Raw genomic sequence first — 25,547 nt, 5'->3', positions numbered from 1 at the left:
TGTTTGAGCTTTGATCTATTTAAAGAAATAGTGTTCGTTTTAAAGTTCACAGTGTTCCCCAGCATAAACACGGAAGTGGTGACGCTTCCTGTGTGCGGATGAGGTTTCATTTTGTCTATTTAAGAGAATGTGTTGAAACATGAAGTCAGATCATATATTGACTCAGAAAGTTTCTTTTTTTATTTAACATCACGTTACATGATGACTTATTCAACTGAAACAATAAGATCATCAGGCTAATCTTGATTTACAAAACATAAACACGTTTCTTGCTCTTTGCATCTAATTATGGTCATCATCTGACTCGAACTTTGACGAAATAAAACACAAGGTACAGCAGGCTTTGCAAGGTCAAGACAAATAAATGGAGAAATGTGGAAACATACAACAAAAGTCAAACAGAAGGAATAAAACTCTGCATTAATGCATTACATTGGAAATATTATAGAGATGATCCACCCACAGAGGGCCGCATTTTCTTAACCTGGTTCAAGACAGATACAGAATTGAGTCAAGAAAAATGAAAAAAAAAAAAAAACACATTTTATGTGATATACCAACCCAAGGTAGTGTAAAAATTTAAAAAAGAGGAAAATTATACATGATTTTTATATGGATGTGCATAACGGACATTTACACTGTTTAATACATTGCTAAAATGCGGTAGCACACATTTCCAAGCCGTATTTAAACGCACCATAAGCATATGCGTGCTAACATTGTGTGTGAGAACCAGGCTTAGCAAACCAGCAAGAACTAACAATGTTTTTTTTTTTAAAACAAACCGTGTAAGTTGAATGATTCTGTTGCATGCTAATTATGTTAGCTAGGTGATGCTAATATATCATGTTAAGCTACTTAACAAGAGTGCTAATGTTGTTGTCTATGTTACATCCCTTGCTAGTTAGTTCATGCTAGCAATACCTTGTAAACAAATAATCTGTATATATAATGCTACTAGTAGGATCCCAGAAAGTCAGTTGCAAGGTTTTGTCATACTAACCTTTGTAACCGTTACCAAGGCCAGCATTCAGTCCATCATATTTACCAGTCTGCTCCACTGTGAAAATAAAACACCCCAGTTTAAAGTCTTTCAAAGTAAAATTGAAATCTGAAAACAGTTTAATCCAGAACACCAAATAAAAAACACCAAAAAAAATTTCCTCATTGTCTGGAGTTAAATATGACCAAAGTTCTCTTGCTTTAGGTAAGTTGGAGTTACAAAAATAATTTCTACTCGCTAAATACCAGAATAATGAGAGAAAGACCAGAGATGGGTAGAGTAACCAAAATTTGTGCTCACGTAAGAGCAGCACAACTTCAACATATTTTTACTCAAGTAAAAAAGTATTTGGTTAAAAAAAAAGTATACTCAAGTAGCGAGTAACTGATCAAAACATCAGTTATGTAATATTTCAAACTTACATAATCAGAAGGACAGAAATGTAAACGCATGTGGAAATTTTGGCTGTATAATGGCTCTACTATGATGAAATGACCAAATGTCTTGGAACTTTGCTTGGGTTGCTAGGTAACAAGGCTGGGCTCAGCTTGGGTTGCTAGGTAACGGGTCTGGGCTCTGCTGGGGTTGCTAGGTAACCGCACAGTCCTGGTCGAATGTGACCAGAGGTGGATAAACTAACCAAAACTTGTACTAGAGTGAGAGTAGCACTACATCAACATGTTTTTACTGCAGTAGGAACAAAAAGTCACCATCCAAAAAATTTATTCGAGTAAAAAAGTATTTGGTATAAAATCAACTCAAGTATTGAGTAACTGCTAAAAGAAATCATTTGTTTAAAGATTACGTCATCAAATGGACCAAAATGTAAAGTTATGAGGAGATGTTGGTATTTTAGAGGAATTAATTCATATAAATAAAAAAAATACAAAATCAGGTAAAAATAAATATTTTTCTAAATCAATTTCTTTAAATACAAAATGTATTAAACTTTGATAAAGGTTTGTATCTGTGTCTGATTAATGTGTGGTTAAAACCTGTTTGTTCTTCATTCAGTGAAGTTTCTCACAGTTAGAAGATAATCCAGAAATTTTACTAAAGTAAAAGTAGCGATACTTCATAATAAAGTTAATCATGTAAGTACAGAGTAGTAAAAATACTCCTAAAAGTAATTTTTTTTCCAAAAAAGTTACTGAAGTAACTGTAACTATCCAACTCTGAGAGAGAATATTAAACTCTATAAGCTGAAAGGTTATAATGCATCCATAAAGAGTTTCATTTTCAGATAAAATGTTATTTTAAGGCTCGTTGTTTTGCTATCAACAGCGTTCTGAATGTTTGAGTCAACAAACACTAAAAACCACCTCATAGGGAGAAACGAGACACAAATTTTCACACTCTGCTTAATGCAAGAGCACAGCTGCTGAAATCACAATGAGTGGAAGTTGATCAGCTTAGAGGAAGTATCTGGTTTTTACTGACTTACACAGAGCATCCTGAGAGGCGCCGAGCGCGGCGCCGAAACCTGAACAAGGAAACACAACCAAACGTCACACTTCAAACGTGAATCGAGATTAAGGATCAAAATTAAGGTTTTGCTGAAACTCACCTGTTTGTTGGGTCCCAAACCCTGCAGCAGCACCTAAACCAGAAAGAAAATAATTAAAATCAGCTAAATATCATCATATAAATGAAGAAGTTATCATAGTTTTTTCCTCTTTTTGCTACGTGTTTTTAAATGTTCGTGTTATAACCTCAGTGGTAGTACATCTGGTTTCAGAAAACCTAACACCCCAGAGAAACTGCCTTTTTTCCGTCGTGCGCAGTTTTTCACACGCTCTCACCGTATTTGCTGGCGGTTTTGGCGCTCTCAGCTGCAAGGCCGAGCTGCTCAGCTGCATAAGGGTATCCGCCGTCGCCTGGAGGAAATAAAGCGACATTAGGCAATACTGAGAGCTGTGAGTGTGAAGAACAGAGGATGTCATGGAAAAAAAAGAGGTTTTGTCTCACAAAAACAAAAAGTGTGACATTCAACTTAAGATAGTGACATTCTCTCTGTTAAAAAAGAAGAAAGTGAAAGTTTAAGACAAATAATTATTCATTTTCTACATCTGCATTTCAAAAATAATAAATCTTGCCAAGTGTTTTTGTCTGGTTTCTAGTGTAAATATCTAAATCAGATAAAACTAACCTGTAAGTAACTTTCAGCACAATATAGACGTTGATTTAAGTCAATAATTCCTTAATATTTATGAAAAAGTATTAGTTTTAAGTTAAATAATCAGCAAGTGGAACATTTTAAATGGTAGTATTATGTGATTTCAGGATTTTATAGCAAAATCAAGTAACTATGTTACCTTCAGTTGTTAAAAAAATATGACTTAAAAGAAATCTAACTTTGTAATTTAACACCTTGAAATTGGGCCTCTGTCCCTTTAAGAAACTCCTGCTTTTTCTGAAACTCCGCCTTCAGGAAATAGTCACAACATGACTCCTCCATTAATCCTTTAGCAAAGTTTTTACCAGCATTTTATTGGGAAGTATCTGATATAATGAGCCCCACTGGGTGTTTGCTAATTGCTGCTGGCTAGTCTGAAGGAGCTGAGTGGGGGAAGCGCTGCTCTGTGAAGCTGCAACTTGGAGGAGGAGCGGCGTCCTGAAGGCGGAGCTAGGTCCACCCAGGTGTTTTGTTTAGCTGAATGGATGAAGATGAAATGACTTCTCAAGCATGAAAGACTCAAAGCAACACTCCAGGTATGTTTTTGATGAATGAATAACATTATAACATGATGAAAACGCTAAACAAAAGTTTACTTTACATAATACTGCCCCTTTAACTTATAATATGGGGGAAAAGTCATGTTATATCACTTATATCTTCTACTTTATCAATTTTAAGGAATTATTGACTTAAATCCAGCTACCGTATCTTAGTGAAAACTTATTTGTACTTTAGTTTTGTCTGATTTCTAGTGTAGCAGAGCATTGGCACTAGAAACTAGAGCAAAAATCCTTGGTAGTATTTAGTGCTTTTGCTGTGATGAGTTGCACAGGAAGCTCCTACTTTCCAGTCCAGCAGGGATCACCGGAGCGTTACCATACGGAACCTGAGCGGCTCCTCCTGAAAGGAAAAACAGCACCTGACTCAGGTGACTCATAACATTTCTTATCCTGCAGCCTACATGTTGCTTCAGATCCCGGTGTGAGACATGCTTGACTTCTGAGTCACGCTTGCAGAGCAGCGTTTACTCATCATGTGACAGGAGGACGAGGTCGTTTCTGCAGCTCTCACCATATTTACCACCAACTGATTCCAGCCCTGCACCAAGTCCTCCTGCAGACAGATTAACCACGGTTTAGTGTTTTTAGCTATGTTCTGATACATAAAAATGTAAACTCGGGGAGCGGAGGAGTAACTTTATTCTGCTTTTAATGTTTGTAGCAGAAGTTAACGTTTACTAAAAACACTCCTGCCTCATTTAAATGGGGTTGTTTGCAGTATTTATGAGCAGTTAGCGTCTTACTGCTGAGCCATTTAGTAACTTTTCAGGCTATTTGGAGAAGCGCTTTTAAAAACTGACAATCTGAAGTATTCATCTACAAACTACTGTCATACTTCCTTCTTTACCAAGTCTACGCTCTCAGTAAAGACATTTTCAATTTAAATATTTAAAAAGGGGAAACAAGTTATTTTGTAAACATACATGGAGTGTTTTACAAAAGAGGAAGAGAAGGTTGAACTAGTGCAAATATGCATGGGGTCACTCTGCCCACTCAGACTGTTAAAGGGGACCGAAGTTGCAAAATTCACATTTTGCACGTTTTTGTGCTTCCGTTTGCGTCTCAACTGCCACTAAAAGCAGCCAGGGGCTTAAAAATGACAGCTGTTTTACTGACAAGTCACAATCAATGGGCATTGCGCCGTTACCTAGCAACGGTGCCAAACCCAGAGTGTTACCAACAACCCCAGTGGAACTCCAGCATGTTTGGTCAGCTGAACAATGGCTTCTGGAAAAGACAAGTGCTTTGCTGTTGACTTACCATCCAGAAACCACTTGTTGCATTCTTGTTGGTTGTGCAGGAGGCTCCACTTATGCTTTTCAAAGGCATACTGTTGTATAATTGTACGTCTGTTTGCAGCCATTTTCGTGTGCGAAGATCAAGCCTGATGATCCTCTACAAACCTAACTGTTCAGTGTTGTCTGGTCCTGTTCCGTTTAACGTTGAACTTAATTTGACACATGCACATTTAATTTGATCATAACCAGAAAAGAAGCCACCATCTTCACAGTGATGTTTTTCAGTTTTACCATTAGTTGAGGTTGTGTTTTTAAGATAAGACGGTGGTAAATGTGAGTATTAGTGCTTGTCGCTGTGAAATAAACAAGATTTAGTTCAAATATCCATGATGTCAAACATCAGACAGACAGAAAATGGGTCCAAGCTGTCTGTGTTAGCAAACAGCGCTAACCTGAAGGTAAATATCTAAAGAGTTTGTGTCCAGGATGTGTGCGGTCTGCAGAGATATTAGCTGCCCTTTCAGAGCCCTGGACCTGGATGGAGAGAAGATCAACCCTGAAGAACAAACAGGTCTCTCTGCAGACTTGTTTTTTTCTTGCAATGTTTTAAATTTGTGGTGAATCTCATTTTTACTATCTGTCATTGTTGTTTTTCAGATCAAACCATGGTGAATGTGGGTCATGAGATAGAGTAGCTTCACTTCACACAGTTAGCAGAACTCAGCAGACTAAAATCTCATTATTTATTACTTATTTAAAAATAATGAACATGTTTTGTACAGACCATTGACCAATCCTAACCTGTTAAATGAAACATAATAGGTCACCTTCAAGCCTTTGGTGGCTTGAATCTTGTTGTTTCCAGTTCACCTACCAGCAATGAACCACTTTCCTTAGTGAACATATTCAGTCTGATTAGCTTCTGTTTTAATCCCAAATATCAACCGTAGCTGGTTTTATGATCCGCTTGTTTGTTTTAGTTTTTGGAACCAACTCTTGAATGAGCTTTTATGCTCACTGGTTATCTTATCAGAGCTGCTAGCTGTTCACGGTAAGCTACATGTTAGCTTCACTCTCTGATGATTCATGGACTCTTCAAACTTATATTGTGTTTTATTTGTCTTGGAAGGCAGTGTAATGTGTTTTTGGGTTAGTAATCAGGCTAATAATTTATTCTATGCTTCAGACCCATTCCAAAGGATGGAACAAAATTTTACATGTATGGTGGCCATATTAGATATTTACATCAGGGTTGGACAGAAACTTCTAGCTGAATGGATTGATTTATCTGAGGTCACAATACATTGCAAATATATCTTCATCATAATTTTGGTGCATTCAATATTCATATCACAAAGTACTGCTTAGACTCAGAGTTAAAAAAATGTTGTGTAGTCTAAGAACTTCAAATGTTGCATTTTAAATCTAAATGTAACGTTTAAAGAGACGCATTTCAAGTACAAAAAAAACTGCTTTTTGAAGATAGTGACTGCAAATACCTACTCAGCACAACCCCACTTGGAACTAAAATATAAAATTTGTATTGGCTTAAAAGAAGTTAATAATAATAATTATGTACCATCAATTTCGTAATGGGTCGGTTCTTACCATAGCCACCCTGGACCGGTCCGGCGTAGCCTCCTGTACCGAGAGCTGAAACATCCGGAAAAGAAAGAACGTCAGTCAAAAAGTAATTATTAAAAGCAAACCTTTTAATAAACCTGCCAGCAAGAAACCAGAAACCAAGTTGGGAAAAACACAAAATCTCGAAATAAGACAAAACTAACTGAAAATAACTTTTCAGCAACATATAGAGAAGCTTGTTTTAAGTAAATAATCCTTTAATATTGGTAAAAACATACTAGTTCCATTGGCAGATAATTTCACTCACAACAAGACATTATCAGTAAAATAATCTGACAATGGAACTAGTACGTTTTCATCAATATTTATGAATTATTGATTCCAAAGAAGCTCCTATTTCTTGCTGAAAAGTTATTTTTCAGTTAGTTTTGTCTTTTTTCACGACCAAACTTAACTGGGTAAGATTGTGTGTTTTTACAGTGTACCAGAATAAACTGGCCAGCTTCACAATAGCTACACCCAGTGGATATGTAGCCATAAGCAGACAACCTATCGTTATTTTTAAAGCTGCAGGTTAAGCGTCCAGCTGTTAGTGTCATCATCACCTGTTGGAGGTTTTCAACAGGTTATTGTTACCTTCAATCTTTCCTGATTTGCTCTCAGCACCATCAGCTAAGTCTGCAGGGTAACCATAGCTCCAATTAGCACTAATTAGCTAATTATTCGTCAACTGAACCAAGTTTTACCCTTTTTTCTCACCCATATGTGGATTTACTCACCTGCTCCGTAACCATCACCGTATCCGTTTCCATAACCTGCTGGGAGACGAAGAGGAAAGAAGGTTTTATGCCAAAACTCTTATCAGCATCTCTGTTCACAATCAAAACAAAAACTTTCAAAGCAAAATGTAGGTGTGTTTTAAGTCAGTTTGGAAAGAGAGAATTTTAATGCAAACTGTTCTGCATCTGTACTGCTGTGTCGGCGCTTACCGAAGCCGTTACCCGCCATGGCACCAAGATATCCCGTCACTCCATCACCGTATCCTGTCACAGCAGATTAAAAACATAATGTACAGGATGCAACATGGGTACGGAGTCCCACCAGTGACAAAAATATGCTTTTATGTCTATATAAGGTGGTTATTTTCTACATATGTCATATAAAAAAAGAAACAAACTACAGAAACAAAACTAAATACTATATTTAGATACGCTTACATTTCATTTTGTAGATGTTTTTAATAGTTCTGTAAAATTTGACCCAAATTTTGAAATTTTGTTTCTTTTTCAAGTGATTTTTTTAGAAAGAAAAATCATTTCTTTCTCCGTTTTCATTTAAATCCAGTGTAAATTGTGTGCTTAGTATGTTTCTTCTAGATTTGTGACAGTGGTATTTGGTATTTTGAACTGAACAGATTTTTTTTTAATCACACAAAGAAGCAAACTACATGTTTTCAGTTGTCTTCAAATAAAGAGACTTCATCATAAGTCTTGACATAGAAAAGTGTAGAACATGAATTTTCATTTACACACTGCAAAAACACGAAATCTTACCAAGTAAGAACTTAGTGACTTAAAACAAGTTCCTAAATTTTGTCTTATTTTAAGTGTACTGAGGTATTTGCATTAAAATCTAGACCAAAATTACTGTAATAACAATAAATTACTGTAATAATCTGTTTTTTGCACTACAGTATGCAAGTACACTATATATGTGGCTTACATAGACACACCAACATTTTTGGCACTAACAGAACCCCATAATGAAAGTTTATTTTGGTTTGTAAACCAGACTGGCTTCAAATCCACATGAAAGGATGATAAGTTTTCACTTTCAGAAGCATTAAAGTTCACCACAAAGAAAATCACAAGACGCTGAAGAGACAAAACTCTTTGGTTTGCAGCCAAATAACGAGTTTACAGATACTGATGTTAGCTTATAAATTACTGAACGGTTTAGCACCACAATACATTAAAGATCTGCTGTTGCTGGACCAACCGTCTAGACCCCTCAGATCTTCTGGTTCTGGTTCTGCTCTGCATCCCCAGAACCAGAACCAGACGAGGAGAAGCAGCATTCAGCTTCTATGCACCACAAATTTGGAACAAACTTCCAAAAAACTGTAAAACAGCTGAAACACTGGGTGCCTTTAAATGTCAACTTAAAACCCACCTGTTTAGAGTTGCTTATGGCTAAATTAGGATTAGAGTGCGGGTTTTGATGTCTAATCTTGTTAATTTTTCTTTTTTTTTTTAAATCTCTCTTTCTAACTCTTAATTCAATGTCACATGCTGTTTTTATTTTAATTATGTAAAGCACTTTGAAATGCCTTGCTGCTGAAATAAAATTTGATTGATTGATTGATTGATTGATTGATTGATTGATTGATTGATTGATTGATTGATTGATTGATTGATTGATTGATTGATTGATTGATTGATTGATTGATTGATTGATTGATTGAAGGCAAATCAGGAGCAGCATGGGATTTATTTTCTGCTGCCTCACCTGACATCAGGTTCAAACTGCACATACTTGTATTTATTTATCTACTTCCTTTCTCTTTTCCACTCTACCCAGAATATCTGTGACGCTGGGTTGATCAGGGAATATTAGACAACAGAAAAATAATAATGCAAATTAGAAAATAACTGCCAAGGTAAAAAAAAAGATCCAAATATGTTAAACAACTTCATTTTTTTTGTTGTGACACCAATTGTTGTGTCTTTTTTTACTGTGCCCATTTTAATGTATATCTGTTTGTCTGGTTTGTTATTTTATTTTTGTTACTATTATTCATTCTATTATCTGGTTATATATTTTGGAGATCAACGCCCCTTCTTGCTTTTTGTTAGTCTGTAATGTTTGTTGCTGGTTGAATTAAAAATAAAAATGAAGAAAAAAGGTGTTTCAAAAACCATTTGACTCAGAAATAATAATATTTTACACTAATTGATATCTAAATAAGAGATTTTAACAGCTGCATTGGTTTTAAAATGCTTAATTAAATAATATAAATATAGTGAAGAAGGTAAAAGGAAGACTTAGAAATATCAAAATGAAGCCTAGAGATGGAAAATATCTGGAGGAATTACAGCATCTTATACAGAGAATTTTTCAAAATAATTTTTATATTTTTACATTACGTTCTACATTCTCACACAATTTTTTGGATCTGGTCATGCAGCATAAAAAGTTCACATCAAGCTTTGAAGGAAAATGCTGACTGCAGAAAAAACGTAATAATTTAAAAGATGTAGGAATGATTGCCACGCGCTCACCGTTTGATTTCCCTGCAATGCCTTGTGGATACGCGCCCTGTCCGAGCGCCGCAGCAGCTGGAGTTCAGAAAAAGAGAAAAGTGCAGAACAACCAAGATTAAAACTAATTTCTGAATCAGAATTGAATAAATCTAAAGACTAACCGCTAAGTTTTCCAGCAGCCCCTCCCAGATAGGCGCCCTGTCCTAAACCTGTGAGAAAAACACGAGAAATATTTATCATCAGTTACTAAATCAGATGAAGAGGAGAGACTTCCTGTGAGGAAGGCCAGACGTTACCTGCTCCGTAACCTGCAGCGCCCAGATAGTTTCCTGCTCCTCCGATGTAACCTGCAGACAAACCAAGAAAAGAAAGAAAAACCTCAGTTTGTGCTGTTAGTTGACCTGGAGGACTGGATTCAGTCTGGAGTTCCTCTAAACAGAGACAGAAATGCGACAGAAAACATAAACTGTCTGCAAGTTTGTTTGGAGGAAAAATGTTTTATTTGTAGTTTCTGCGCCAGGTGGAAACTTTCCTGGAATAAATCCAGAGAATCCAGAAACTGAAATGTGAGAAATACATAAAACAATCATCTGGAAGATAAACGGACCAAACAGGCCCACAGCACCACAGATCCTACACCATACTTAGCAGAAGGCATAACATAATTTTTTGTTGTTGTTTCTTTTAGCCACAGATTCACTTGGGAGTGTTTGTTGATGAAAATGTCAACCTTAGTCTCATCTGATGAAATCAAGTTTTCAGTTAAATTCCCTGTAGCATTTAGCAAATTCCACTTTTACTTTTATAATGGTAAGAAATTTTTTTTTTTTTTTTTTCTCCCAAATACAACAGTTTTAGGGCAATGCTGACAAGAAGCTTTACCAAAGGTAAAAAAACAAACATCAGTTTTATTCTCCTTTATCTCCATCCATGAGGAAGACTGTTTTTTCATCATCAAAGGAACGTAATTTTAAAGTTATTTACAAAACATTACAAAGAAAAAAAGAAGACAAACAAAAAAGAAGAAGAGAACAGAACAGAACCCTGAGGGACGCCATATTCTGCTGCTGAAGGGAAAAGAATATTAAATGCATAGGAGTATTGATGCATATTAAAAATAAGATGATAGGATTGTTATCTGAGGATGAATATGATCTACGAAAACATGAAAATGGTGGAAAAAGACGAAGCTTTTCTCTTACTTGCCGCCTGCGACTTTCTGTTTACATGTTCAGCTTCAGAAAGGAGTCTGGCATCTTCTTGAGTAAAACCGCCAACTTCCTGCTCCTCTCTGGTTGAGGTGACGCCCAAACTCTGGGCCCTGATCGGATCGTAGCGCTGGGATCCGTCTCTGGCCCTGATTTTGTCTTGAGCCAGACGTCTCTGGAGGTCCTGACTGTTTTCTGGTGCAGTTAAAGGATTGATGGCTGCTTGACGTTGCACGGTGGAGAAAACATCGCTTCTGCCATCTTGACCTGGAGCAGGAAGATTTTTACACCCGAAGCGTTTCCCAGCTTTACCCTCTGAGGGACTAAAGCCCAACATTTCTGGCAAACGAGCAGGAGCTCCGCAGTTTTTAGCATCTTGATTTGCCGTTTCTCTGGGATTTTGAAGTCCAGAATTGTAGGAATCCAGACTTTTGACGTCTTGATCAACAGGAAGTTGTCTGTTTCTGCCAGCGCCTGCTAGCATGGCCTCATGACCTCCAGGTTCATATTTTCCACTAAGAATTTTATTCTGTTTATCAAGAGGAAATGAGGGTCTGGGATTTGACGGTGGTACGTTTGGATTGAGTCGTTGGACTTCGATTCTTGCATGAATTCTGGGAACAGTCAGACCGAATACGTTGCTTCTCCTCAGCGATTGTTCTCGCTCTCCAAGCATTTCATCTACAGCTCTGCTCTTTTCTCTTTTAAGATCCTGAGCTGCTTGTGCCAGACTCGCCCCTTCAGGTCCACCCAAATCTGCCGCAGACACACCTGGCAGAGAAATATCATCATGCACTCACAACTTCCTGTTTGGACAGTCGGCGCGTTTCCTGCAGAGGAAGACGCACCGGCCGTCCTGGTATTTGAACAAGAACTGATTTTTTTTATGCTATTAGGTGAAGCTAAACTCCTCCTTCAGACAACAATCAGTGCTTTAGATGCAAACTATTTGTGGTATAAAGTTAGTTTAGTTGGAAAATCCAGTTTTCTTCTGATTTTTAGAAAATTGTGAACAAAGAGAGGAAGAAAACTGTAAGAGTACAGCATTATAACCCAACCTGAGCCGAGAAAAAGACGACTTGTGACTCTGACAGACCAATAATTCACAAAGCCCAACAAACACCTACTGCATGATGACAAGGCATTTTATTCGTTTATATATTTTGTTATAATGAATAAACTCCTTAGGCACAATTTCTCTTCACTGTTGAAAAAATACATGAAGAGATGAACGAATGGATGGATTTCAACAATACTTCTGAGAAAACCAAGATTGTTGTTTAAAGGGATTTTTATTAGAGATGTGCCGATCAGGTTTTTTCCTGCCCATACCGATACCGATCACCCATGAGGGCCGATACCGATCACCGATACCGATCACATAATTTTTATTTATTTTTTTAATCATAAGCACTACCGGTTACATTATGTGGAAAAAGAAACCATGAATTCACCTTAATTTAGACAAAAGCTTGTTTTTAATAACTTTTTCCAAGAAGAAAACTAAACAAAACAAGCATTGTGCAAATTGTATTGCTATCAATAATACTATATTTAAGAGATGGATTACATTATTTAGCCTCTTCAGAGCCTCCATATGTTAAGAGCCAAAATAAAACCTCTCAACATTGCCAAAAAAATTCAAGTATAAAACTTAGCATTCAAAGGCAAATACAGGTTCCATTACTATAAACAATCCAGAGTTACTGAATGAAAACTTCCTGATAGCATGGCGGCTAGCTGATTACTGCTAGCTCTGATTGGCTGTTTCAGACTGAGCAGAGTAATTATGCAGAGCAGGGAGGAGATCGATTATTTTTTTTAGAGATTATCTGTCTCATGTTAGGACAGCGAAAGTTTTAATACGCATGTAAAATGTATTTTTTTTAGGTTAGATGCTGCAGCTTTCAGCAGAGGTTTGGTGTGAGAGTCACTACCAGGTGGAGCAGAAGCGGCGCTCCGTCTGTCAAATATTACTACCTGTAGCGTAGCAGCGGTTCAACAGCTAGAGCAGAACCAGCGTCTTACATCGCAGCTCGAAGACTTAAATAATTTTGCAGGTTATTTGTTTAGCTTTCTGACCGTCATGCTAATCCGGGTGAGTGTTTGTAGCTGTGCGCTGCTTTACCTGCTATCTGATCCTCCATATGTCTTTTTTACCTCAGTGAGAGATGCAGGTGAACGGTTTGTGTGATCGGCAACAAGAGACCGTGATCGGACGGAAATCGGCCGATTATGATCGGTGGCCGATCGATCAGCACACCTCTACTTTTTATTAGACGAAAGTGTAAAGTGAAGTTTAATGTATTTAAACTTTAATGTATTTAAGTTTTGCAATTGTAATGAGGCCACAGATAATTAAAGCTGATCAAAGGAAATTCATTGTTATGATCCACAGCTGTCAGTGTTTTTTTTTTATGTTCCTCTTTAATTACTTCTGGGTTTATTATTGTTGGAAAAGGTCTTAACATATTTCGTTATTACCAGTAAGGTTTTGCCGTGTAAGCTTGTTGTTATTGTCACTAAAGTTTTGCCATATGGGTTTGTTATTATTACCATTAAAGTTTTGCCATATTGGTCAGGAACAGCTGTTCAAGAGGGAAGATACACAAAAGGAATCTGAATTACACACACACAAAATACTAGGCCATCTTAAGAGAATTAAATCCAAATGCACAAGGAAATGAACACAAGAATAAACCAACAAACTGAACACAATATGACAAAACCTTAGCAAGTTATTATGGTTCGACCTTTTCTAACCGTAATAAATCCAGACGTAATTAGAGAGGATCACAAAAGAAACCTAAAACATTAAAACAACATTTCTCAGATTTCATATAAAATACAATTATAAGAATTGTATAATTACCTGAGATGGCAAATACAAGTGTATTTTACACAAAATTACCAAAAAACACACATTTTCTAACCCCACATGTCTGTTTTAAGCTGCAGCATCCACACATTCACCGATGCCAATGCAAACATGCAGAAGACATTCAAACATGTTCAAACAGCAACAATCAGCAGTCAGGTTTATAGCAAACAGATGTGATTTTCTTTTCAAATAAAAGCAGTAATTCAGTTTGAGGAAATAACAGAATGATAAATTTATGTGCAAGTGATGCATAAAGATAAAACAAAGAAATATTGAGACATGAACATAAACTTTTTTAGATTCTCGTATCCCCTAATTGACAGAATACCTCAGTAAAACTTTAAATCAAAGCAGATGTGACAGATGTCTGTTTTTACACCTACATTAGTTATACTGACTATATGCATTGGTAACAGAAAACTTTAGCTGCAGAAAACCATTGCACCAGTAACCACAAGGAAAAATGCTCCAATTTCAGGAAATTTGGGTAAAAGTAGAAGATATTGGAAATTATGTTTGTATAAAAAAGGCCATAAATTACAAAGCAGGTGCAGAGGATGAGGGCTCAGTACTAACCTGGCCGCATTCCTTGGTACCCCATCCCAGGGAAAGCTCCATATCCTGGCAAAGAAGACAAACCGATATTTAAATAAGGCAAGCTGTTTTGATAAATAATTGTGAAAGTAGCAAAGTGTTTATTTACCTGGAAATTGGCCGAGGCCAGCACCATAAACTGGAAAGTCAGAAGAAAGAAAATGTAAAAATGTAGAAATCTGATTTAAAAGACGGATAAAATATTTCCTGATTGAACTCTGTGACGTTAGACACAAAGACTAAATGTGTTTTTGTAGTTTTGGTAAAATGCAACAGAGATTAAACAGAGACATAAGAGCAGAAGTACAGGTTTCAGTGGTTTTACATCTTTCATAAAACAGTTTCCCGTCAAAACAACAACAATCAAAGAATATCAAAATTTAACCCTTATGTGAGTGAAAGTTTGAATCAAATGCGTCAAACTTAAGGTATGGGAAGCAAATCCAGCCTGCTGCAGCTTATTATGTGAGCCAAAACAGAACCTTCAAGATAACAATCATATGATCAATTATAATATTATTAATCAAATCAAAGCAGTTTTTATCAGTATGCTTCCGTTTTTCACAGAAATTCATGTAAAACCAACAGATCCCTGCATTTCCATTGACCATATAACTGCACAATTTGATTTTTTGAAAAAAAATTTTGTTAATGGAAACACGCCAATTAAAAAAAAATTCCTTGTTTTTCAATAAAAAAAATGTGGATGTTAGGACGAGGAGATGTTTTCAAGGAAGTAATTAGTTTATTTCACAAAACTGCAATGGAATCACTTATTTCACATCACACGAATCACATGATCAACAACTGGATGTTACTACTGGCAGAAACCATGAAGAAGACGATGACAGGAAGTAGTTTTGAGGATGATGGCGCTGAATTAATGAGTTATTGCGTGAACAAACTTATTTATGTGTGATTTAATCACATGTTTAATTGAACAAAAACACCACGATTGCGAAATTGTATTGTTTCGACATTAGCGGAATATTGACAAAGTTATGCGCATGTTTGTAATGGAAGCACAACTATTTTTCATTTTTCAAAAAACGTCAGGTTAAAGTGACGCTAACTCCCACCTGCAGGTGGCAGTATGTCTAACTTCTACTACACTGATGCCTTCGTTTTCAGCTTTTCAAGTTTTTTCACGTTTTCAATTTATAGTCTGTGATCAATGTGACTAATAACAAAATGTTACATTTTGCAAATATTTCTAAATTAGCACCAGAAAATCAGTGACTGCAAAAAAACAACAACAAAAAAAAACATGAAATCCTGGAGGGACTGATCAATCTGAAAAGATATTAAATATTATTACATTTTACGAACTTATTGAATGCAGAGACAGCTATTAATAATTTAAAAGTTAATGGTTTTTATGATCTTTATTTGGCCCAAAATCAAAATAAGTTAATCACTCCTGGTGTAGAACTTGGTTCCTGCTGATCTTACCACGTTTTCCTGCCTGGCCCAGTCCCAGTCCCAGTCCCAGTCCGTTGGTAAGCCCAGTGCCCAGTCCCATTCCTGTTCCCAGACTGGCACCTGAAATCACAGGAGTGAGGCATAAATGGAGGCAAAAGGGGCAATTTGTGAAAAAGATGGAGGATCACCTACCGTATCCCGCCGGGGTTCCATATCCACCGGGCTTCAGGCCTCCTCTTCCTCCCAGTCCGAGAGATCTGTATCCTCCTGGAGGCCAGTGGAGACTAAAGTTTGTGCTAGTTCGCCGCCATTTGGTTCAATAATTTAACTCAAACAGAGAAAAGTCATAATATGACTTTTTATTTTGCTTGGACATCAGTTTAACTTTATGTAAAATTCCCATTTTGTATGTTTTTGAACTTTTATTTGGCTCTCAGCTGCTTCTAAAAACAGCCTACATGCTTAAAAAAACCACCCAGTCATCTTTTGGTAATAAGTTGATGTTTTTCGGGGTCTGAAAAATGAGCCGTTTCAAAAACTACCAGAATGTTCCCATTCCAGGGCACTCCACCGTTACCTAGCAACCACAGCCTAGTCCAGTCCCGTTACCTAGCAACCCAAATGGAATTTGAGCAGTTAAATCAGCTGATTTAACTGCTAAATGCAGCTGTAAAATGTAAAATGGCGGTCAGCAGCAGCTAATTTGGATTTAAAGTGGCAGTACCACATAAAATAAAAGAAGCTTATGAAAGACAGAACTGACCAGACTAAAATATCAGTATCTAAGGTTGATTTTGTGCAAAAACAAATGTAATGAGGGTGTTTTGTTTCACTCATAGACTAATCAGCAAACCTTTACAATGAATTATTTTGTCTTTGCTTAGACGTCTATCTACTAACGCTACAATTATTAATAAGAATTTGATCTTAACTTACCAGCACCGAGATGAGCCGCAGGATAACGTCCAACTGAGATGAAAACATATACAAATAAATACAAAGATTAATTACAAAAATGTCTCTTTTTAAAGCTATTAGTTCACATAGAGTGGCTTTAATCTGGAAATAAATGACATACTCCCAGTCTTCATTGCTTTTGTGCCATATCGGTTTCCTACTGCTCCCAGGGCTCCAGTAACTGGATAGAAAAGAAGGCTGGCATTTTATTTGCGTTTTTTTGTAAACAGGTTTTTGGCATTTATGTTTGCAAAACAAATCTGCCTCCATTGGTATTTTTAAAAAAAGGCTACAATACTCATTATTGACCAGTAGGCGGCGATATTGTCGATATTGTAGCATAAAATTTTAAAGAACTTTTTTTCCATAATGAATGCATATTCTCCAATAAATAAATAAAAATAAAGAACTGTAAATTATATTGGAAAGTATTTATTTGGGTGGAAGAAGGAGGTTAAAACTGAGCAGAAAATGTAATTTGTAAATGTTTGTCCAAATGTTTAGAGTTTTGATGTTTCTGTTTGTTTTTATACACAGAAAAATAGATGAACATACTCGAATAAATTTAATAAATGCAGCTTTTATGCTTTAAATGTAAGAGATTTAGTTGTGAACAGATGAAGACGTAACGGCTGACCTCCAGGTTTTACTCCAATACCAACACCTGAAACAGAAATGAGACGTTTGTCTAAATTACAAGCCCATTTTGATTTTCTATGCATGTTTCTTTTTTTCTTATTAAAAGGAATAAATAAAACACTTCAGGAATACCTCGAACTGGCAGCGCTCTCCCAAAGGCAACATTTTGAGGATTAACTCCTGGAATATTGCGAATGCATTAATACACAATAACAGAAAAACTTTGCAAACTTCCTATTAAATCACAACAAACAAACAATAAAACAAGCAATATGCATGTTACTGTGGAAAGATTAACACCCAGTGTACAGAAACCTGCAGGTGTTATGAAAATGAGATTAAAAGAAGAAGGAGGATTTAATGCTGCGACTCCGTGGAGCCTTGACGATTTTCTCACGATCTGCTGTCAGATTTTTCCCGCCTTTGATTTGCAGAAAACAGAATATGAACCACAGCAACTGGCCGGCAGTCAGGGAGCCACATATTCACCGCTTTGTCTTCTCCTCCTCAGTCTCACAGACATGATATTTAACAGGTAGGCGAGAGAAAGTCACTGAAGATCATTAATCAAGCTTTAACTGAAATTACGCCGCTTGTTCATCTCTCGTTTCTTCTGCAGGTTTTTGCAAATTCAGCAAATTTCTTGTAGACTATTTAATATCATATTAATCAGAGGTGAGTAGGATGGTACTCAAGTAAGAGTAACACTGCTTTAACATCTTTTTACTCAAATAAAAGTAAAAAGTAGACCTTCAGAAAGTTACTCAAGTAGGAGTAAGAGAATATTTGGTAAAGAAGTTACTCAGGTACTGAATACACTGAAAAAACACAAAGTTTTACCCAGGTTTCTTTATCCAGTTTATAGTGTGAATATCTTTGTATGCTGGAAAAAAGATAAAACTAATTTTTCTGCAAGATGTAGGAGTTTTTTTAGCCAATAGTTCCTTCATATTGATAAATAATTACTAGTTCCACTGACAGATTATTTCACTTTTCACATAGGAAAAATAATAATCAAACTAGTTACTTTTTAAAAATCAATATAAAGAAATCAGTGACTTACAACAAGCTGCTACATTGTGCTAAAAAGTAACTTGTAAGTTAGTTTTGTTTCATTTCAAGTGTACTGAGATATTTGCACTAGACACTACTCAAAAATACTTTGTACGTTTTTGAGTGTAACTAATCAAAACATCTGATTTAATACTTAAAAATTAAATCATCAGAAAAACCAAGATAAAAAGTAAAGTAGAAATGTTGGTATTTTAAAGATCAAAATTAAAATAATTCATATAAATAACATAATTATAAAATAACAAAATCAGGCGAAATTATTTTTTCCAAATTAATTTGTTATAAAACTCATGAAAATGATTAAAACAGGCTTTTTGTTCACTCAGTGTGAATGAGTGAAGTTACCCATTCACACCGAGTGATGAGTAACTAAGTAATCCAGGAATTTCACTCAAGTAAAACGTACAGAGTAGTAGAAATACTCCTAAAAGTGCATTTAGTTACTCAAGTAAATGTAACTAATTAGTTCCCAGCTCTGGCAGTAATTCATGTTGAAATGTAATAAAAAGTTTCCGTTTCTCTGGATTTCAAACTGTTTGCTGTAAGTTTGTATTTCTCACCTCCTTGCAGAGTTTGCTGAGCCAGCCAGAGAACCAGTGAAGTCTGCAGCAGAGCGCGGAGCAGCATGATGGAGCCGGAGGGAGGCAGAAAACAGACAGAAAGCTGCTGCAGAGACGTCCTCATTTATACACCGGCTCTCTCTAACGACACTCCCTCTGCTGCCTGACGCCTCCAACCGGGCCGATGTTTCCATAAGCTGAGGATCCATATGCACACACTGCAAAAACACTAAAGTATTTTTGTCTGGTTTATACTGCAAATATCTTAGAGCACCTGAAATAAAATAAACTAACTTATAAGTAAGTTTTCAGCAACATATAGGAGCTGATTTCTACGGAGCCCCGAAGGGGACATGGAGAAAAAAAAAAAAGGAAAGAAATCCCGAATTTTTTTTCTCAAGATCCCGAGAAACTAAGTCGAGATCCCGACTTATTATCTCGAAAGTCGGGATCTCAAGATAATAAGTCGGGATTTCTTTCCTTTTTTTTTCTCCATGTCCCCTTAGGGGTTCCGTAGATTTCAATACAATATTTGCTTAATATTGATAAAAACATACTAGTTGCACCGGCAGATTATTTCAAGACATTTTCCCCAAGTTATAACTTAAATAATCTGCCAGTAGAACTACAGTAATACTATTTCGTTAATATTAAGGAATTATTAACTTAAATTAAGCTCCTGTTTCTAGCTGGAAATGTACTTGTTAGTTTTACAAACTAGTACTTTCACTGCAGATTTTTGTTTAGTTTCTACTACATACATCTGAAATAAGGCAAAAAAAACAACTTAAAGTAAGTTTTCAGCAACATGTAGGAGCTTTTCTGAGTAAATAATTCCTAAATATTTATTAAAAAGTACTAGTAGGATTATTTCACTTATAACAAGACAATAATCTGAAAGTGGAACCAAAACTTTTTCATCAATATTTAGGAATTATTTACTTAAAATAAGATCCTATAAAGTTACTTCACTTATGATCCAAAGAGCCATTTTTGTCTCCAGTCCACCAATAAAAACTAATTCAGATCCACAAAACAGATTATTAAAGGAAAAATTTAATTTTTCAAGATCAACCAATTTATTTATATTTTTAAGCCTTAAAAATAGAAGAAAAACATAAAACTTTTGAGAATAGAGGACAAATACATTTTCTTCAATGTGATAAGATTATTTTCCAAACAAATGACAAAAAAAAGATGAATACTGGTACATTTTGTCTCTCTGTTGTGAAAATTAAATGATTTTTTTCAAGAATAAGCGGAAAAACTGCCAAAATCTGCATTTGTTATTATTAATACTTAATAATATTGTAAAAGGTGAAAGGTCAGATATACACCACTAAGATACAAGATTCATCTGAGATATTTTATGGGTTTTTATTTTTTCAAACACATTTTGACACAAATGAAAAACATTTTTATTTTATTTTAGCTGCTTCTTCTTGTCCCGTTTTAAAACTTTTACCTGTTTTTCTGGTTCTACTTCATCATCACACCTGTTAGAAAAACATAAACAAGCAGGACTCTCTTTAAGTCGTTTAAATATTTAGGTAAGAAATTAAGTGGAAAGAAAGTGACTTCATATATTATACTTGTGTGCCAACGTTAGGGAGCCATTAGACAGAAAAACATGACGTAATGAATGTTTGTAGGAAGGAAACGGGTCTCATTAAAAAGCAATTTTACACAGTTTCCTTCTAAAGAAATGTTCTCTACCATAAAAAGGTGCATCAGACAAAGATCCCAGTTCAAAATCACAAAAACTTACCAAATATTTTTGGTTTATTTTAAGAGCAAATACACTTGAAATAAGACAAAACTAACTCAAAAGTAACTTTTCATGAAGATAATTAGCTTGTTTGAGTCAATAATTCTTTAATATTGATGAAAAACTTGTCACCAGATATTTTTCCCATTTTATAAGTGAAATAATCAGCCAATGGAAGTACTAATTTTTAATCAATATTAAGCAAATATTGACTTAAACCAAGCTATTTACGTAGCTGAGAAGTTAGTTGGCTTATTTTAAGTTTATTAGGACATTTGCACTAGAAACTCAACAAAAATACTTGTTAGGACTTTGTGTTTTTGCAGTGCAGCATAAACGGCCTTTATGATCCTCTTTATGTTATGCTGCGGTGGGTCCTGTCAGCCATTTCTTAACGTAAAGTTTATGTCTTAAATTTGTGCACAGCAGCACTGAATGCAAACTACAGAACCGCATATTATGATTGAGCGCTGAGGGAAGACAGCTGGAAAACGTTCGTCACATGTGCGGACCACCGCATCGTCTTCCCTGGTGGTACCGAGAACAAGACAATAACACAACCCCCGTCTGACTCACCACTCCTTCATCCATGATTCACCTCTAAACATTCGTCTGTCTGCGTCTGCGGGAGGTGGGTCAGCTTTCTGGAAGATGTCAAAGCTTCAAGATGGACATTAAAAAGGATTGAAGAGGGAAAATAATGAGATTATGTTCAAATTCTGCAGGCGCGTTGATGTCAAGTGGCTTGTAATGGCACAGACTTAATGTTTGAGCATAACCTGCACACCTTCGGGGTTAAAGTGAAGGTTTTGGAAATGCTGCAAAACCGTTACAGGAAAACCATTTATTTGCCGTCATTGGTAGCTATGCTAACTAGCATTAGCGATCATAACGGGCTATGCTAGCTGCAGCTTAGTAGAGAGTAAAGGGGAAGGAGAGCACCTCACAGAGGGTGATTGACAGCACAAAATAATTCTCAGATAATGAGATTCAAAGGCCTCTTGTCTTGTTACTTTAAATCCAAATAAGTTGTTTATATTCACGCCCCCCTGACTCCATGTTTACACTTGCATACAGTTATATGGTTGTATAACTGTACAATTATACAACTGTACATCTTTGAAAAGCAGAAGTGGAGACTCCTGCACAACCAACAAAAATGCAGCAAGTGGTTTTTGGATGGGAAGATAACAAAACACCTGTATTTTCTAGTAGCCATTGTACAGCACATACAAACCCAGCTGACCAAAAGTGCTGGAGTTCCTTCGGTTGCTAGCCCAATTGTGACTTAACAATGGGGATGTTTTTGAAATGATTCATTTTCCAGACACCAAAAAACACTAACTTCTGTCCAAAAAAACATTTGGGTTGGTTTTAAAAGCAGCTGAGACACACATGGAAGCATAAAAACGTACAAAAGGTGAATTCAGCATAATAATTATGCTAAATTATATCGCGTTATGTTCCCTACACTGAGCGCACCTCCACTCAGTGAACAGCAGTTAGCTGTGCGCTGAAGATTTCCACCAGATCGGGCTGGAAATGAAAACGTACCTCGAACAAGTCACACACTGTATAATTTGTGAGGTGTGCATGTCAGACTGCAGGTAAACATTGAGAAGCTGATCGGCGCTCGGCTCGCTCCGTCTGCACGGGACCCGCTGCTGTGACGGGCGGCGTGTGGAAGTTTCCACTGCGCGGGAACACTGTGCGCCTCAGCATCGCATGCAGCTTCATGGAGTCAGGATGTTTTTCACAGTGAAATCATCTTGGTTTGTTCAAGAGTCTGCATGCAGGAATCACCTCAGGAGCTCCTCATGTCACAGCGGCTGAGAGGCGCAGACTGATATTACCGCCTCAGCAGATTCACTCAGTTCTGGTTTTCTAGGTTGTTTATTTAATCTGGGAACTATTTTAAGAAGTCGCATCCACAGCGCCCTCTAATGTAGAGGCACAAATTAGCATTAAAAACAAATGTTTTATACTCTTCGTGTAATCAGTCTTTGATTGGCGCAGGCCCAGCTGGTTGACTTCACAACAAACAAACTCTGCGTATCACCATACATAGAAAATACGGAGTAATTTAACGGCAAAAAATATGTATATAAATTTTGAGATTAATCTCATAATTTTTTTCTAAAAACTCAAACATTTATGAGCTCCGAAAGTCCAAAATTTGTGAGAAAAACTCCTGATTCGTGTTATAAATTTTCTTCAAAAACCTTTTGAAAGTTTTTAACTTTCAAAAGTCAAAACTTTTGACTTGAAACTCAGAAAGTTCAAAATTCTTTCCTAAAACATAACTGAGATAATGGTTTATCTCAAAATGTGTTTTTAAGAAATGTTTGACTTTTCAAACCAAAAAATTTCAAAGTTTTTCTAAATCATTTCTGAGATTAATCTCAAATTAAATTTTTGACTTTTCAAACTCAAATTTGTGAGTCTTTTGCAAAAAACAATTCTCAAATCGACCTCAAAATTCATGAGTTTAATCTTCTGAGTCGACACGATCCTCCAACTACTTCCTGCTGTGTTCTTTGTGGTTTTCGCAAGAGGCAACATCCGGTTGTTGATCACGTGATTCGTGTGATGCAAAAGACGCGTTTCCATTGCAGGGTTGCGTAAAAAATACATTTCTATAATAAATAAATAAACTAACTCTAGCGTCAAAACGTCTTATTGTAAAAGTAGATTTTTTTTTTCAATTAGCGAATTAATTTTCGAAATGTTTAATTACAAAATTACTTCAAAACTACATTACTGCAATATTATTTGGATTTACGACGAGCTCTGCTTTATATGTGTTGTGCGTGTGTACAATAGGAAAACACCTTAAAGTGACATTCACTTTCTTAATTAAACAAAACCCCAAAGAAATTATTTGAAGAGAATGTTCTTTTTATTACCATTATACATTCATCGTCTGCCTGAAACATCTTCAGACCGTCTGCATAACAAACATCAGAGAAACTGTTGCCATGGAGCTCATAAACTCAATAAACAATCCGGCTCTAAAGCACTCGGATATCAAAAGAGTCTCGGCTTTATGAGGGAGAGTCGGGCCAGAACTGAGCTGACAGAGAAACTCTTCACCTCCGTCCAACATCACACACACTTACTGCCTCACGTACAACCAACAGTTTTCTTTCTCTTGGTGTGAAATGAGCAAAAACTCAAGAGCAAAACCAACTCCAGGCAGGTTTTATTGGCAGAGCAGGTTGTCCTTAAAGAAAGATGGATGTGATCGCTCACAGGTCGCTGTGTTGAGTCTGCGAGGCTCCCTGCAGCCGCCAGGGGGCGCCTCAGGAAGTTGGAGGGAAGATGAAGAAAAAAATAAAGAATCCAATAAATCATGTTTTTTCGAAATTGGTATGTTTCCATTATTTTCGTAATTCCAGTTTGTAAAATTATATGGCTAATGGAAAACGCACCTAGAGACACATAAAAATAGTTATAAAGACAGTCTTCTATCACCTGGAGAGATTAATCTCATAATTTTTTTCTAAAAAAGTCAAACATTTATGAGCTGACACATTTCTAGGATTAAATGTGTCAGTCAGCAAGATCTAGAGAAACTGTGTTTATCTTTCGTCACATTGGTTACAGCAAAATCAGACAGTTTTTTTCCCTAAAATAATCAACAGAGTTTAAATTTATTTCATTTCCTGAATCAAAGCTGAAGTTTAGACCTTTTTACCAAAAGCAGGACATGCTAACCTGTGTGTCTACAGTAGCTGGTCTTCAGACTGAGACGGCAATTCACTTCTGTTTGGAACAAAAAAAAAACGTTTAGACAGCCGGCTGTACGACTGTCTGACTTCACCGCTGGCTCCTGTTTCAGTTTGACCCGCTGCCAGGAGCTGTCCACACTGAACTGACAAAAAACTGAAAATGTACAGCCGAGAGAGGGAGACGTATATCCAACACCAAAAAATACAAGAAAAGCATTTAAAATTCTTAAAATGAGAAAGCAAAAGATTGTCTTTTTAACTCTAGAAAGATGTGAAATAAACTTTTAAAATGTTAGCGTATAAACTGACTTCAGCATTTCAAAGATACTCAGAGTTTCTGTGGATCATTTTAAAGCCGGTGAGTTTGATTTTTGAAGCATGTAGATCCAACAGCAGACACCAAACCTATGGTTAATAGAAATACACAGTAACCTGGGGTCAAGATGTTTTACGATAAAGAATACAGTAAGTAATTCTGCTGATTATTTAAAGGGGACCTGTTACGCAAAATTAACTTTTGTATTTTTTTACTTCCATTTGGATCTAAACTGCTTCTAAAAAAAGCTGGAGAGCTTTAAAAAAAACACCCAGATGCAGTTCATGGTTTTTAGAGTCTGGAAAACGAGCCGTTTCAAAAATCTCCCAATTTTTAAGTCACATTCCATGGGTACTGCACGGTTACCTAGCAACCCCAGCAGAGCTCCACCTGTTACCTAGCAACCCAAATGGAGCTCCAGCACGTTTGGTCAGCTGGTTTCACTGCTGTATCCACTGTACAATGGCTGCTGGAAAGAACAAGTGTTTTGTTGTTGACTTATCATCCAGAACTCACTTGCTGCATCCTTGTTGCTTGTGCAAGAGGCTCCACTTCTGCTTTTCAAAGCCA

General features: G+C 36.3%; 1 protein-coding gene across 5 annotated transcripts; it reads right to left on the bottom strand.

The window, feature by feature from the left end:
• Positions 1-157: 157 nt before the first annotated feature.
• On the bottom strand, positions 158-19,399 carry LOC103468947 (uncharacterized). Of its 5 annotated transcripts, none has more exons than XM_008416355.3 (24): positions 19,163-19,398; positions 17,661-17,708; positions 17,527-17,553; positions 17,011-17,070; positions 16,869-16,901; positions 16,125-16,199; positions 15,963-16,052; positions 14,620-14,649; positions 14,493-14,537; positions 11,030-11,806; positions 10,124-10,174; positions 9,989-10,036; positions 9,846-9,902; positions 7,554-7,607; positions 7,344-7,379; positions 7,201-7,242; positions 6,589-6,633; positions 4,254-4,295; positions 4,026-4,082; positions 2,806-2,880; positions 2,571-2,603; positions 2,448-2,486; positions 1,004-1,060; positions 158-484 (listed from the first exon to the last, which is right to left on the bottom strand). In XM_008416355.3, the coding sequence occupies exons 1-24, from the start codon at positions 19,284-19,286 to the stop codon at positions 480-482; spliced, it is 1,950 nt and encodes a 649-aa protein (XP_008414577.2). In that variant the 5' UTR covers positions 19,287-19,398; the 3' UTR covers positions 158-479. The 5 variants fall into 5 exon arrangements, with proteins under 5 accessions (XP_008414577.2, XP_008414575.2, XP_008414580.2 ...); XM_008416353.3 differs by having other exon boundaries at positions 7,344-7,382; positions 19,163-19,397; XM_008416358.3 differs by lacking the exon at positions 7,201-7,242 and having other exon boundaries at positions 19,163-19,399.
• Between the last annotated feature and the right edge of the window lie 6,148 nt (positions 19,400-25,547).

The sequence above is a fragment of the Poecilia reticulata genome, chromosome 8 (genome assembly GCF_904066995.2).
Source record: "Poecilia reticulata chromosome 8, P_reticulata-male-v2, whole genome shotgun sequence".
Classification (NCBI taxonomy): domain Eukaryota; kingdom Metazoa; phylum Chordata; class Actinopteri; order Cyprinodontiformes; family Poeciliidae; genus Poecilia; species Poecilia reticulata.
Note: the sequence above shows the minus strand (reverse complement) of the source record. Positions and strands in the feature narration are given on the sequence as shown.